General features: G+C 39.1%; 1 protein-coding gene across 3 annotated transcripts in view; it reads left to right on the top strand.

Moving 5' to 3' along the window:
• The window catches only part of LOC137624576 (WD repeat domain phosphoinositide-interacting protein 3), a 29,726-nt gene that overhangs the window by 8,964 nt on the left and 4,040 nt on the right, over positions 1–16,722 (top strand). For all 3 annotated transcript variants that reach the window (XR_011040751.1, XR_011040750.1, XM_068355511.1), the window contains exons 3-7: positions 1,362–1,544; positions 2,562–2,708; positions 3,086–3,215; positions 3,598–3,702; positions 12,922–13,043. Coding sequence is in view for 1 of the 3 variants with exons in the window: in XM_068355511.1 (XP_068211612.1) it covers positions 1,362–1,544; positions 2,562–2,708; positions 3,086–3,215; positions 3,598–3,702; positions 12,922–13,043 (687 nt within the window). In the remaining 2 variants the exon portion in view is untranslated. The remainder of the gene's footprint in view (positions 1–1,361; positions 1,545–2,561; positions 2,709–3,085; positions 3,216–3,597; positions 3,703–12,921; positions 13,044–16,722) is intronic.

Raw genomic sequence — 16,722 nt, 5'->3', positions numbered from 1 at the left:
TGACATTTCCCGGGAAAGTAAACCACCAAGTTTTGCTATAGGAACTTCCTCTCTTGTAAGGGTAGGTTTCTTATTAAAGGATAAAGGTTTGCATTGTAAAATAAACACTTCCTGCCTCAACCTGATTTCAAAGTGGGTGCTCAGTGTCCTGTCAGGTGGGTCTGACTTACCTGTACCCTCCAGCTAGATACGACCACCTTATTAAGTTTTAATAACTGTATCCAGCTCTGCTTAAAGTATTCTCTCCTATGAAGGAACTCTGGTTTGTTTAGTTAGGATAAATGCAAATTATCTAAGAAAAATTTATTACTTGCTAAGCTACAACCCTAGTTGGAAAAGCAGGATGCTGTAATCCTAGGGGCCCCAACAGGGAAAATAGCTTAGTGAAGAAAGGAAACAAGGAAAAATTAAATATTTTAAGAACAACAACATCTAAAAAATATTTCAATATAAAATATTAAAAATTTTAACAAAACAAGAGAAAGAGAAATTAGATAAAATAGTGTGCCAAAGTGTACCCTCAAGTAAGAGAACTCTAATCCAAGACAGTGGAAGACCATGGTACAGAGGCTATAGCACTATCCATGACTAGAGAACAATGGTTTGATTTTGGAGTGTCCTTCTCCTAGAAGAGCTGCTTACCATAGGTAAAGAGTCTCTTCTACCCTTAACAAGAGGAAAGTAGCCACTGAACAATTACAGTGCAGTGGTTAACCCCTTGGGTGAAGAAGAATTGTTTGGTAATCTCAGTGTTGTCAGGTTTATGAGGACAGAGGAGAATCTGTAAAGAATAGGCCAGACTATTCGGTGTATGTGTAGTCAAAGGGAAAGTGACCCGTATCCAGAGAGAAGGATCCAATGTAGTAATGCCTGGCCAGTCAAAGGACCCCATAACTCTGTAGCGGTAGTATCTCAACGGGTGGCTGGTGCCCTGGCCAACCTACTACCTATAATTGTTATTTGTAGTTCTGAATATTTCTTAGATTATATATTTTTCTGTTAATCATGTATGTTAACCCTTTTACCCCCAAGCTCTTTGGAAATTTCCAACCCTTAACCCCCAAGGGGTTATTTTTTCCCCAGCACATTTTGCAGTATATATTTTTTAAATTGCTCTAACAGCCTTAATGTTTTTCTTAGAGAGGTCAGGTTGGTCTCATTCTCTTGGAAAATGCCTGAATTTTCTCAAAAAATTATCAAAAATATGAAAAAAAAATTTTTGATAGCATTTTTTTGCAAGGACGTACCGGTACGTCCATGGGGGTAAAGGGATGGCTTTTGTGAAACGTACCGGTACGTCCTTTGGGGGTTAAAGGGTTAAGTGTATTGTGACTAGAGATAATTATGTAAATTACTTTCAGTTATGGTCTGGGATGACTTGAAAAAAAAGCATGTGATTGAATTAGAGTTTGCATCAGATGTCCGTGGAGTGAGGTTACGAAGGGACCGCATCGTTGTTATCCTTGACACAATGATAAAGGTGTATACATTTACCTCGAATCCCCAACAGCTACATGTTTTTGATACTGCAAATAACCCTAAAGGTAAGGACTGAAATGACAAATAACCCTAAGGTAAGGACTGAAATGACAAATAACCCTAAAGGTAAGGACTGAAATGACAAATAACCCTAAAGGTAAGGACTGAAATGACAAATAACCCTAAAGGTAAGGACTGAAATGACAAATAACCCTAAAGGTAAGGACTGAAATGACAAATAACCCTAAAGGTAAGGACTGAAATGACAAATAACCCTAACGGTAAGGACTGAAATGACAAATAACCCTAAAGGTAAGGACTGAAATGACTGCTATACATAAAAGTAAAATAAATATACTTTTAAAGCATGTAAGATTTTCTCATTATTCAAATGAATAGGACGTGAATTTTGTTTAATTTAGATAATTCGTTTTAAGAGTAACATCATGTAGATGATCTTGAGCTTGTCTGATATGGTTAGATTCCATAAGGGTTATATTTTCTTTAGATTGAGTTATTTGAGTCTTCTAAACCTACATTAAATTAGCATAGAACAGGTAGCCAGTGTACAGTTTGTTGCTGGATAATTTCCTGCTACAGTAAGTCTTTGGAACCTAACCATGTCATTAGATCAACTAATGTTACGGTACTTGCTTTAATTAATTATAGAAATACAATTATCACTCACATGTTTTTTTGTAGCTGTGGACAGATATTTTATTGCAAAAACATATTTATAAAGAAAGTGAAAGAAAATTTATATTGTTAGACTATGATCATATATTTATTGTAATCATGAAAATACTAATAACCCTTGGTACCTGTGCCAACCCTTAAAGCCTTTCAACCATATTTATATCATTAGAAAGTACATAACTAATACGTGTTTTCATGAGTTTACTGCTGTTATTAATTTTCTCAACTGAGCAATTCTGGTACTGCTGTTATTAATTTTCTCAACTGAGCAATTCTGGTAATACTCGGTGACTTTTAGAGGCTTGACAATGTTATAATCTTAACTGGCAGAAGTTACCATTACCTGAATACTATTTGATCATAATTTCTACGTTTTTTCTCCGCAGGCTTGTGTGTGCTATGCCCCAACAGCAACAACTCTTTGCTTGCTTTCCCTGGCCCCCGTGCTGGACACGTGCTCATCATTGACCTTGCTGATACAGAAAAATCTCCTCTCGATATCATGGCACATGACTCGCCTCTTAGTTGTATAGGTATTCTGTAGACAGGCTTAGATTCTGGGTATTCAAAAAAGATTTTTTATACTACAGTATACTGCATCTGTATAAAATATAATTATGAAATTGTTTTATTACAGTTTCTTATTAGGTAAAAGTAATTACTTCAATGCCAAATGCTAAATCTCTCATAACTTTTTTTTTCACTTGTTTGTGTGATTATTTATTTCTTTTAGTCAGTTGTTTGGACATAAATCGGCAATTATACTGTCACAGTTCCTTGAACAGTAAATTGTGGACATCTATTTATCATACATTTATAGGTATGAAGGATGATCAGTAGTGTACAAGTCACTGGCCTTAGTTTTTCAAAATGTATTTGATGATGTTGCTAATCAGTGCGTGGTTTTCAGCTCTTAATCTCCCTGGGACAAAGTTAGCTACAGCCTCGGAAAAAGGGACGCTGATTAGAATTTTTGATACAGCAAATGGGCAGCAGTTGAATGAGCTTAGACGAGGTGCTAATGTGGCAAATATTTATTGGTAAGTCATAACAAACTGTTTTTACTAGTCATAAATGATAATGGATTGATGTAAATGTGCGCAGTGGCAATAAATACTACTAGAATGACTCCCTGAAACATTCTATTGCCAAAATGGAGTCATTTGAATTTTTGGAATGTTCCATCCACATTGTGCAAAACTTTTCATAGAAAATATGGAGAAACTCAAATTCCTCATAATGGATGAAAGTAAACGTTTGCAGTGGCAATAAATAATAGAATTACTTCCTGAAACATTCTAAGGCCAAAATGGAGACATAAAATTTTTGGAATATTCGACAGGGCCATATATTGATCTGTTAAATGTCGGTAGTTTATGTATATTTGTAGGCTTATGAATTATACCAGTTGTTTAATTTCAGCATCAACTTCAGTCATGATTCTTCATTGTTGTGTGTTTCAAGTGACCACGGTACGGTGCATGTGTTTTCAACAGAGGATGAAGATAAGAAAAATAAGCAATCTAGGTGAGTCCATGTTTGAAATGTATTTTTTTATTACTTTCAGAAGACATGATAAAATTTTGGCCATGTTGAGAGAATGGAAAATGGCTGTTTGCTAAAGAAGGTGATGAATGCAAGAGTTGATGGGAGAAGTACAAGAGGAAGGCCAAGGTTTGGGTGGATGGATGGAGTGAAGAAAGCTCTGGGTGATAGGAGGATAGATGTGAGAGAGGCAAGAGAGCGTGCTAGAAATAGGAATGAATGGCGAGCGATTGTGACGCAGTTCCGGTAGGCCCTGCTGCTTCCTCCGGTGCCTTAGATGACCGCGGAGGTAGCAGCAGTAGGGGATTCAGCATTATGAAGCTTCACCTGTGGTGGATAACGGGGGAGGGTGGGCTCCCAGCAGTACCAGCTGAACTCGGTTGAGTCCCTTGTCAGGGTGGGAGGAACGTAGAGAGTAGAGGTCCCCTTTTTGTTTTAGTTTCATTTGTTGATGTCGGCTACCCCCCAAAATTGGGGGACTGCCTTGGTATATATATGTATGTAAATACCCCTTCATCAGTGTTCATACAGTGCAAGAAATAAACCTTTTACTGATGCTTCGGAAGACCAAAGAACTATAATCTTTTCTCTTGTGCATACAAAAGGTCCCAACTTGCAAACGTTTGGAGATACAAACAGAAAGCCAACTGAAAATAACAAAGATAAGATAAAAGAAATATTGTAATAAAACAATATGTAATTTTCAATATTAATCTTACCCGATGATCATGTAGCTGTCAACTCTGTTGCCCGACAGAAATCTAAGGTCGGGATACGCCAGCGATCGCTATACAGGTGGGGGTGTACACAACAGCGCCATCTGTGAGCAGGTACTCAAGTACTTCTTGTCAACAAGAACTCAATTTTTCCTCTGTCGTGCCACCGGCAAGACCTACTAATACGCTGTCCCTACTGGATTTGTTTTCACAACTTTTTGGTGAAGTACACTATTCCAGTTTTGAGCTTTCGCTATGCAGGGGTTTTATCTTCATTTCAAAACTTGAACTCGTTTTGGATAGATTTAATTATGGTGACGAAGAGAGTATGGATTCTCTTTCACTTTTAAATGGCCGACCCTTCCCTTAGACGGAAGTGTTGGTGACGAAGAGAGTATAGACTCTCTTTCACTTTTTAATGACCGACCCTTCCCTTAGACGGAAGTGTGTTTAGGTTTTTGGTAATTTTGCTTAACAAAGTTATAAATTTATTTTATATCTCTCCGCCATTTATAGGCCTCTTCGATTAATTGTCCATTTATTATAAACTTATAAAATTAATTTTTATGTTTGTTTATATGCGACCTTTCCTAATAGTAGGCGGTCCTTACTTGGAACCGAAGTTAATTAACATTGAGCCCGTCATATCGTATTTCCTTTTAAGAATTTATGCTATTTTAATATTTAGGTTTTTGAAAGAATTTCTTTGATAGTCTCGTACTGTTTTCAAAGATGAACTAACGTTTAGTTTAGTCTCCGCAGTTGTTGACGTTCAGAACGTTCAACTTGCGCTCTATCGTTACGATAGAGAGAGAGAGTATTTCACGGTTTCACGTTGCAGTAAGAGTAAACCGATTCTAGCGTTTCGTTCATTCTTTCTTAGCTTAAATGGTTTTAATTCTAATAAAGGAACTTTTTATTTGGGAAACCTTTCAACCGCAACAGGCAGTAACTCCGTCTGTTGCCGCACCAGCTGTTTTAGACCCTCAGTCACAACGGACAGTAGCTCCGTTTGTTGCCGTCTTTCATAGACCCTAGTGGTCCATGCTGCAGACTATACAGTCTCAGCTTGCTCCTTCATGCAGGAGTATCGTGCTGGAAGGTTGACAATGCACCTGTTAATCTACAACCTGCCACGGTTGTGCGCTCAGCAGATACTGCGGCTGCCTGCTCCCACACTCCAACCTGTGAGAGCTCCACCTCCGATGCGCAGTCGACCCTGCCAGACGCATGTTCATGCTGCACCCTCCATTGACATGCGTGAGCTACCGCATCAGCAGTGGGAAGGTGCTGTAGAGCTGCCGTGTTTTGACACAATGCGGCATGCTCCGCAACCCATGCGGCATGCTCCGCAACCCACGGCAGTCCCTCCCACGCACCAACACTCTGCTTTTGTTGTTGCCAGCTCCCACACTCCGACTGCGGAGAAGGTTGACGATGCACCCGTGGGCCTACACCTACCACGGTTGTGCGCCCGGCATGGCTTCCTGCTCCCACACTCTTGTTGTGAGAGCTCCTCCACCCATGCACAGTCAACCCTGCCAGATGTATGATGACTCCCACAGACACACGGAGCACTCCGTTGCCGTGTGTGAGCTACCTCAAGCTGCCGTGTTTTGACACGATGTGTCTGCCTCCACAACACACTGTGGTTACCGCCACTCGCCCGCAGCAAACTAGTCAGTCAGGAGTTGAGGCTTCCCCACACAACTTTGGTTGTTGCCAACTCACAGACTGTCAAACAGTTACATGACGTTGCCTTCTGGTCTGCTACTAATACACCAGTGCTGTATGTCCTCACGCTCCTGTTGTGGTTGACAGTTCAGTTTTTGACAGTTCACAGACTGTCAAGCAGTTTCATAACGTTGCCTTCTGGTCTGCTGCTTTTGCACCAGTGAAACCCTCACTGAGATACCTAGCTTTTCTCGGACATGGTTCCTGTAGATGAGAAAGTGCTGTTCTCCCTCCTTCTGATATTCCCTTGAGGACTCTGTCATTTGGAGAGGAGCCTTAAGCTGCTTAGCCTCCTATGGACTTTAATTAAAGCATAACATGCTTCCAGGGAGGGTAAATGGTTCCGCTTCAGTCGCTAACCCCGTCTGTTGCCACACCTGCTCCCTTAGACCTTGGGCTTTGTTGCAAGACATGCAGTCCAAGCTTAGTCCTTGTTAGAGGATTTTTTTCGGAGAAGAACCTTCTTACCAACGACCTTCCTACCGGTTGGTTGTACGCCCTGTTGACGCTGAAGTATCCTACTCACGTCCGCCAGTTGAGATGGTTCCTCCACCGGTGCGACCCAGTGTGGGTTGCCAGTCGCACGTTGACGTTAAGCTACTCTCGGAGGTGGTTGTGGACGTTCAGTGTGTCACTAGAAAGACGTTCAACAACCAGCAGAGGTGACTTGTTGTGAAGCAGTGCGGCAACCTCAGCAACCCGATAAGGGGTTGTCTGCACTACCCAGACAGTCTAGACAGTTTCGGGTTGTCGCTGTACTTCCTCGCATCCCCATGGTTGACAGTTCACAGACTGTGCAGCAGTACCATGATCTTGTGTCCGGCTCCGTCACGCATCCACCAGTGCGACCGGATTCAACGAGTCAGACGTTGCCCACTCCGTTGCCGTTTCCTCATCAGTTTCGGATGAGGAACCCTCTGATGAGGACATGGCTGAACAAGACGATCAACCCCCAGCCCTGCTATCCATCCAGAAGATGCTGAAGAAGGAATACGGCCCTGTCAGGCTGTGGATGAGTCTGGTTAGGACACTGTCATCCGTGGTTCAATTGGTGTCACTTGGAAGACTACACCTCCGTCCTCTTCGGTTTCATCTAGCTCTTCTCTGGAAAAGGACAAGACGCTAGAAGCGGTCTCGATCCCGGTTTCCGGAAGATAAGTCTGGTCTAACCTGATGAAAGGACTTTATCATCCTTTTATAGGGTCTTCCCCTGACTGTTCAGACTCCCAACCACGTTCTCTTCTCAGACGCATCGGACGTAGGCTGGGGTGCGACCTTAGGCGGTAGGGAATGCTCGGGATTATGGAACTCGAGTCAAAGGACAATGCATTTTCACTGCAAGAAGTTTCTGGCAGTACGTCTGACCTGGAAAAGCTTCAGGTCTCTCCTTCAAGACAAAGTAGTGGAGGTCAACACAGACAACTCCCTGTTTTGATGTTCATCTCCTAACAAGGAGGGACCTACTCTCTGACATGGTGCGAGTTCACTAGTGACCTCCTCTCCTGTTCAACAGGTCTAGACTTTTCACTAGTTACAAGTTTCTTCCAAGGCAACTTGAATGTCTTAGCAGATTGTCTCAGTAGGAAGGGACAATAATTCCAACATATTGGACCCTCCACAGAGATGTATGCAAGAGACTTTGGGTCACCTGGGGCCAGCCAACCATAGATCTCTTCGCAACCTCGATGTCCAAGAGGCTCTCAATACTTTGCTCACCTATCCCGGACCCAGCAGTGGTTCTTTTAGATGCCTTTCTACTAGATTAGTCTCATCTAAATCTATATGCATTCCCTCCGTTCCAGATTGTCAACAAGGTACTGCAGAAGTTCGCCTCTCACGATGGGACAAAGTTGACACTAGTTGCTTCCCTCTGGCCCGCGAGAGAATAACTTACCGAGGTACTTCGATGGCTAGTAGACGTTCCCAGAACTCTTCCCCTGAGGGTGGACCTGCTACGTCTGCCACGCGTAAGAACGTACTCCAAGGCCTCCACGCTCTTCGTCTCACTGCCTTCAGAGTATCGAAAGACTCTCGAGAACTAGAGGTTTTTCGAAGGAGGCAACCAGAGCGATTGTTAGAGCAAGGAGAACATCCACCCTTAGAGTCTACCAATCGAAGTGGGAAATCTTCCTAAACTGGTGCAAGTCAGTATCCGTATCCTCGACCAGTACCTCTGTAACTCATATAGCTGACTTCCTCTTATATCTGAGGAAAGAGCGATCTCTTTCAGCTCCCACTTTCAAGGGTTACAGAAGCATGTTGGCATCAGTCTTCCGTCACAGGGGCTTAGATCTTTCCAACAATAAAGATCTACAGGACCTCCTTAAGTCTTTTGAGACCACGAAGGAGTGTCGTTTGGTTACACCTGGTTGGAATTTAGACGTGGTTCTAAGATTCCTTATATTAGACAGGTTCGAACCACTTCAATCAGCCTCCCTGAAAGATCTCACCTTTAAGACTCTTTTCCTGATATGCTTAACCACAGCTAAAAGAGTCAGTGAGATTCATGCCTTCAGCAAGAACATCGGATTTTCATCCAAAACGGCTACATGTTCTACATCTTGGTTTTCTAGCCAAACACGAGCTGCCTTCTCGGCCTTGACCAATATCGTTCGTTATTCCAAACTTATCGTATAGTTGGAAATGAACTAGAAAGAGTATTATATCCTGTAAGAGCTCTTAAGTTCTATTTTAAAAACCTTTACGAGGCCCGTCTGAAGCTTTTTGGTGTTCAGTTAAGAATTCATCTTTGCCTATGTCAGAGAATTCTTTATCCTATTATTTTCAGACTGTTAATACGAGAAGCTCATTCCCTTCTGAATGAGGAAGACCAAGCTTGGCTGAAGGTAAGGACACACGAAGTTAGAGCTGTCACAACTTCCGTGACCTTTAAACAAAATAGATCTCTGCAGAATATATTCGACGCGACCTTTTGGAAAAGCTAATCAGTGTTCGCGTCTTTTATCTTAAGAATGTCCAGTCTCTTTACGAGAACTGCTACACTCTGGGACCATTCGTAGCAACGAATGCAGTAGTGGTGGGGGCTCCACCACTACAATTCCCTAACTCCAGAACCTTTTTAATCTTTCTCTTGAAATATTTCTGGGTTGTCCGGAAGGCTAAGAAGCCTTCCGCATCCTGGTTGATTTGGCGGGTGGTCAAATTCTTTCTTGAGAAGCGCCTAGATTAGAGGTTGTGATGAGGTCCTTTATTATGGGTTGCAGCCCTTCATACTTCAGCACCTAGGAGTCGCTCAGCATCCTAAGAGGATCGCTAGGCTCAGTAAGGAAGACGTACTTAAAAAGGCAGAGTAAGGGTTCAAGTCGACTTCCTTACCAGGTACTTATTTATTTTATGTTTGTTATTTTGAATAACTGATAAAATAAGATACGGGATACTTAGCTTCTAATGTTAACATGTATGCTGGTCTCCGCCCACCACCCTGGGTGTGAATCAGCTATATGATCATCGGGTAAGATTAATATTGAAAAATGTTATTTTCCTTAGTAAAATAAATTTTTGAATATACTTACCCGATGATCATGAATTTAAGGACCCTCCCTTCCTCCCCATAGAGAACCAGTGGACCGAGGAGAAAATTGAGTTCTTGTTGACAAGAAGTACTTGAGTACCTGCTCACAGATGGTGCTGTTGTGTACACCCCCACCTGTATAGCGATCGCTGGCGTATCCCGACCTTAGATTTCTGTCGGGCAACAGAGTTGACAGCTACATGATCATCGGGTAAGTATATTCAAAAATTTATTTTACTAAGGAAAATAACATTTTAATACTGCAAAACAACATTTGTAACAACCTGATATTTATTTCATATGAAACGGAACTATTTGTTGACTTTTGTAGCTGGAAATCATAGGTATGGAATTCAGGTTAGGCCTACCTTCGGCCAAAATTTAACAAAAATGAACTTGCAAACAATTCGACTTTCAAACAGCTTCCTGGAACCAAATCATTTATATTTATTAGGGCCCCTCTGTCTTGCCTATCATTAAGCTGTTGGTGTTATGAACGAGAAACTGTGCTTCTTTTTTTTTTATTTTATTTTCATCATCTAATCAAGTTAGTATGATGATTTAATTTTAGAATGGAATTTAACCATTTTACCCCCAAAAGGACATACTGGTACGTTTCACAAAACTCATCCCTTTACCCCCATGGACGTACCAGTACGTCCTTGCAAAAAACTGCTATTTAAATTTTTTTTGCATATTTTTTATAATTTTTTTGAAAAACTCCAGTCATTTTCCAAGAGAATGAGACCAACCTGACCTCTCTATGATGAAAATTAAGGCTGTTAGAGCAATTTAAAAAAAAATATACTGCAAAATGTGCTTGAAAAAAAATAACCCCTGGGGGGTTAAGGGTTGGAAAGTTCCAAATAGCCTGGGGGTAAAAGGGTTAAGATTACAACTGTGTTGCAGTCATTCAGCATGCACTTGGAAAACATGAATATTACCCAGAATAAAGCTGCCACTCATATTTCAAACCTGTAAGCTTTTAACATATGTTTAGCTATTCTTATGTTCTTTGCTGTTTTAACAGACAAAATTTCAAAGCATTGATGATGCTCTAATGGTTTTAATTACTAATTTATTTTCTGAGTAGAATTTTTTAAAACTATAATGTGATTTTTCTAGAGATTAAAATTGGTTCCTTAGAATCACTAATTGTACATACATACATACATACACCAAGGCACTTCCCCCAATTTTGGGGGGTAGCCGACATCAACAAAGAAACAAAAACAAAAAGGGGACCTCTACTCTCTACGTTCCTCCCAGCCTAACAAGGGACTCAACCGAGTTCAGCTGGTACTGCTAGCATGTCACAGCTCACCCTCCCACTAATTGTAAGATTTATAGATATACGCAGGATGATATTTTGAGGCAAGCAAGAAATTATTTTCGACAGTATACCTTACTAAATTAAAATCATGTATCAGAATTACAACTTTAATGATGTCATCCTGTTTATTTTTTATGCTACTTTCATTTTATTATATTTTTCATTATTGTTCATTGCTTATTTTATTCAATATCATTTTGTATTCACTTTATTTTGTGGTTTGTACATTGGCACCACCAATACCATTTTATTTGCATAACAGTATCACAAATTACATATAATAATTAGGAAATCCCAAACCATTTTTCTTTAAAGTTCTAATGAATTACTGTAATTTTATTCATGAACCAGCTTTTAAACTGAGAGTAAATGTAAATGTAGGACGTTCAAGTCCATTATTCATTAAAATCAAGTATTTCGTTATCATGTAACCTTGGTAATAAATACAGTACTGTATTTAATTTTATATTGTTATAACTGGGAGAATTAAAAAGTTCGCCATGGTTATCTAGTTAAAAGTAATGTATATTCAAACCGTAATAATGTGCCTGCATTAGAATGTGAATGCCTTGTCGTGATCACTGTCTTTGTCATTTACAGACAATTTTGCTTGGATCCAAGTTATTAGGTTCAAATTGGTCATGTTGTTTCAGTATCACGTTTTACATTTTAGGATTATATTATTCAACTGTGATGCCATTCAGAAATTATGCCAATAATAAACATTTTGGTTGGCACTGCATTTATAAGAAGATAACCTAAATGTTTTTATCATTACTGGCAAAATATATTAACCCTTTTACCCCCAAAGGACGTATTGGTACGTTTCACAAAACTCATCCCTTTAACCCCATGGACGTACTGGTACGTCTTAGCAAAAAACTGCTATTTAAATTTTTTTTTTTGCATATGTTTGATTAACGTTTTGAGAAACTCCAGGCATTTTCCAAAAGAATGAGACCAACCTGACCTCTCTGACAAAAATTAAGGCTGTTAGAGCAATTTAGAAAATATATATAGGGAAATGTGCTTGAGAAAAAAATCCCTGGGGGTTAAGGTTTGGAAAGTTCCAAATAGCCTGGGGGTAAAAAGGTTAACATTTTCACTTTATACTGGTGATTGCTGCTGACATTATAGTGAGGAAGCTGTTTTTGTGGAATATTCATCCAAGTTTTCTTTGCTGTTGGAGGATAATTTGTCAGTAAATTGAAGCAAACTTATTTTGCATTGCTTTCTCAGAAATAAAACAAACTTGAGCATTGACTAAATAACAGGTAGGAATATTATTTAGATTCAAATACCTAATGAGCAAGAAAATTGTAACCATCCAGTAAATCCCCAAGATAAGAATATGATGAGGCCTGATCTGGAAGTGTCGCAGTGATTCATATATACAGTATATGTGTACTCTATAACTGGATCTTTTAACCCTTTTACCCCCAAAGGACGTACTGGTACGTTTCACAAATGCCATCCCCTTACCCCCATGGACGTACCGGTACGTCCTTGCAAAAAAATGCTATTAAAATTTTTTTTTCATATTTTTGATAATTTTTTGAGAAAATTCAGGCATTTTCCAAGAGAATGAGACCAACCTGACCTCTCTATGTCAAAAATTAAGGCTGTTAGAGCAATTTTAAAAAAAATATACTGCAAAATGTGCTGGGAAAAAAATAACCCCCTGGGGGTTGAGGGTTGGAAATTTCCAAATAGCCTGGGGGTAAAAGGGTTATGCATGGCATTTGTAAGAAAAATTATTTTTATTTAATTATTCCCAGTCTTCATTAGACTGTGAACTAAGTTTACAGTTGTAATATTCAACAGCATTTAGAAAAAATATTGTTTGTGCTTATGATACCTTTAAAAATATTTTTTTTTCTTGACAGTTTAGCATCGGCATCCTTCTTACCAAAATACTTCAGTAGTAAGTGGAGTTTTTGCAAGTTTGAAGTCCCAGGAGGATCACAGTGTATATGTGCCTTTGGTCCATCTAGCAGTTCTGTCATAGGTAAGTTTGATTATAGGAATATTTCATTAGTTTTTTATAATTTTTATTAAGCTAAGCTACAACCCTAGTTAGAAAAGCAGCATAGTATCAGCACAAGAGCTCCAACAGGGAAATATAGCCCAGTGAGGAAAGGAAATCAGCTGCATGAGAAGTATTGATTTATGAATATAAAATATCTTAAGATTGGTAACATTGTTGAAATAGATGCCATTTATAAATTATAAAGAGAGAATTATGGCAGCCTGTTCAACATTAAACTACATTTGCTACAAGTTTGAACTTCTGCAGTTCTACCAATTTGACAGCCTGATAAGGAAGATCATTTGACAATCTGGTCACAGCTTGAATAAGATTTGTAGAAAACTGGGAAGTATTGAGACTTATGATGGAAAAGGCATGACTGTTAGAATAAACTGCATGCCTAGTATTACGAACAAGATGGAACTGTCCGGGAAGAGCTGGATGCAAAGGATGGTCAGAATTATGAAAAATCTTAAGCAACATGTATAAAGAACCAACTGAACAAAGGTACATACATACATACATACATATACCAAGGCACTTCCCCCAATTTTGGGGGGTAGCCGACATCAACAGAGATTATTATCTAGATCAGGAATAATAAATTTAATAGATCGCAAGTTTATGTCCAACAAATTAAGATGAAAGTTGGCAGCTGAAGACCAGAGAAAAATACTCAAAAATGGCAGAATGAAAGAATTAAAACATTTCTTGAGAATAGATAGATCACCAAAAATCCTGAAGAACTTTCTCAAAAAGACAAAATTTTTTGCAATTGAAGAAGGAACAGACCGAATGTATTTCTCAAAAGTAAATTTTCCATCAAGATTTTTATAGAGTTAAAGAAACATTATCAATGCCGAGATCTGGATCTTGATAAGCCACCGTCTTCTACCTACTTACTGGCATACTTTGAGTTTTGTTAAGGTTCAGCTTCATGCTCCATAATTTGCACCATGCACTAATTTTAGCTAGATCTCTGTCAAGAGATTCAGCCACCCCAAATTACATTGAGGAGATGGAACTGATGCAAAGACAGTAGTATCATCTGCATTTGCAATGAGCTTGTTTTCTAGGCCAAACCACATGTGTATATATTATGAAAAGTAATGGACCAAGAACAGATTGTTACCTTCAGCATACATATTTAGACAATTTGCCATAAGACATTTAAAATCTTTAGATAATGTAAGAGCTATGGAAATTGGGTGGTATTTGGCCGGCTAGAACTACTACAAACACTTACCTATTGGAGTAACTTCATTTGTATATAAGTGTATTACCTTTTTGTAGCTTTGTTTACGCTTATGATTTCATCAATTTTATAAAAGTACAGCTTTGTTTGAGCTCGATGGAAGCTAACACAAAAATAGGTTTCATTTTCAAATTTGGTTAGTTTTTTAATGTAGAGCATTGGAAGAGTAATCCACATGACCTCATTTAATTGTCAAGAATGTAACTTGCCTTTTAATAGAAATTTAACACCTTTAACCCTTTTACACCCAAAGGACGTACTGGTACGTTTCACAAAAGCCATCCCTTTACCCCCATGGACGTACCGGTACGTCCTTGCAAAAAAATGCTAAAAAATTTTTTTTTTTTCATAATTTTGATAATTTTTTGAGAAAATTCAGGCATTTTCTAAGAGAATGAGACCAACCTGACCTCTCTATGACAAAAATTGAGGCTATTAGAGTAATTTAAAAAAAATATACTGCAAAATGTGCTGGAAAAAAAATAACCCCCTGGGGGTTAAGGGTTGGAAATTTCCAAATAGCCTGGGGGTAAAAGGGTTAAAAGAAGGTTTACTGGACTTTTGATTTTAACAAGGAAGTTAGAAAATCAAGAACTTTGAGGCTCATCCCTTGAAAATTGGATGATTTTGTGAAATATCTAAAAGTAGAGATGTGTCATTATCATTGCCATCCCTACTATATAATCAACTAGCCTAGTCTCCTCTGGATTTTCCCCTTTATAGTGCTTTGAAACATACTTTTCCAAGAGAGATCGCAAGACAAGCGCATTATTCACAATAGGTATTTAAATCACTTGATTGCCATCGACACGAAGCACAAAAATAATGCAGATCATGATCTCCCAGAAACCTTTCTTATGAACACACCACCCAGTAATTACTAACAAATCCAAGGGAAGGCCATCTTAATGAGCAATAATAGTTAAACAATCTGGAGAACTCCTGAATTAAACTGTGATGACAGAGAAACTGAAGAAAGGATGAAGAGAAACTGGTGCATCAGTCCATTCCTTAGTAAGTGCGTGTTTATTGGAGGGAAAGAAAACGGGAATATTTTGAAATGTTATGGAAAATGTTGATTAAACTAAGCTTCTAAAGAGGCAATATGGACACCAGGGGAGGTTCATGGAAATTATCTTAGGTATTAATACAGCATTAGATATTAGATAAAGAGTTTAAACAAAGGAAAACACAATTTTGGGGGAGGTGGTATGTGGTCTCCAGCTTATCTGTGAGAGGTTAAAACCGGGAATCCAATTTGACATAAATACATTGTATCCTGTGCTCTAGGGTCAGTGTATCAATGTGCAAAGTACGTACTTGGTGTATATAAGGAAGACCTTTGATTTCAGGCTCGATAGAATTTGACAGCTACTCTAGCGCTGAAATTCGTTGCTTTGGTTTATGTCATCACCTCATAGAAAGGAATCATCATCTCAGTTGGAGACAATGTTACGAGCGCATCACTGTGCGCCAAACTGCCATCTTTTAAGTTCCCAAGTAAAAACTATTGCCCTACTCCCCTGGCTAGGGAGGAGGGAGGGTCCTGATGACCACACAGTACCACCCAAAAATAGGTTTTTCCTCTGATAAAACCCCTTTTTCAGGGTTAATATGTTTTTTCTCTCTCCAAAAAGTAGTACCAGAGCATTATTAAGTAAACTAGGGCACTATCAAGGACAACAGTCTATGACCAAGCACAACATATGCAAAACTAACATGGCTGACTCGTATCTCATAAGGAATGACTGAAGAATACTGGATGCCTGACATTACACTCCTCCAGAAAGACCTGACTGACTTTGTCCTTTCTGGACTATCCCTGTAGGGGGTCACATGTTCCGAGTACAGTATCACACTTCAATGTTGTACTGCTTGGATTTATTTCAGGTAGTGTTTAATGAACACCCTATGCCCACACCAACCTATATAGCTCTGGATGTCTTGAAATTGCTTACAGGTTTACCTCGACTTACGTCGTTTCGGAGTCTGTCTCGAATTTACGTCGGTTGTCAAAAATAATAAATGGACTGGGATTAAAACGTCGTTTAATTTCGTCAGCTGATCTGGAACTTAAGCCGACAGCATAACGTATATGTACTAAGAAATGTCTTCAATAATCCTGGTTTTCGATGTTATTTGAACTTTAATAATTTTTTATACTATTCGATTATCAATTAAAGATATATTAACAACAGTAATTACAGAGATTTTATTTATTTTGGTTTTGTGTCGGCTGTTTTCAAGGTCAAGACGGTATCGCGATTATGCTCAAATATGGATAACAGAGTACAGTACATTATTGTTGATATGATTTAGCTCCCTATCATGTAATCCTCTCGACCAGTTTATTAAAATGCGCATCGAACAACAACAGACGAATCAGCCATCGGCGCTGATGAT

The sequence above is a fragment of the Palaemon carinicauda genome, chromosome 31 (assembly GCF_036898095.1).
Source record: "Palaemon carinicauda isolate YSFRI2023 chromosome 31, ASM3689809v2, whole genome shotgun sequence".
Classification (NCBI taxonomy): domain Eukaryota; kingdom Metazoa; phylum Arthropoda; class Malacostraca; order Decapoda; family Palaemonidae; genus Palaemon; species Palaemon carinicauda.
Note: the sequence above shows the minus strand (reverse complement) of the source record. Positions and strands in the feature narration are given on the sequence as shown.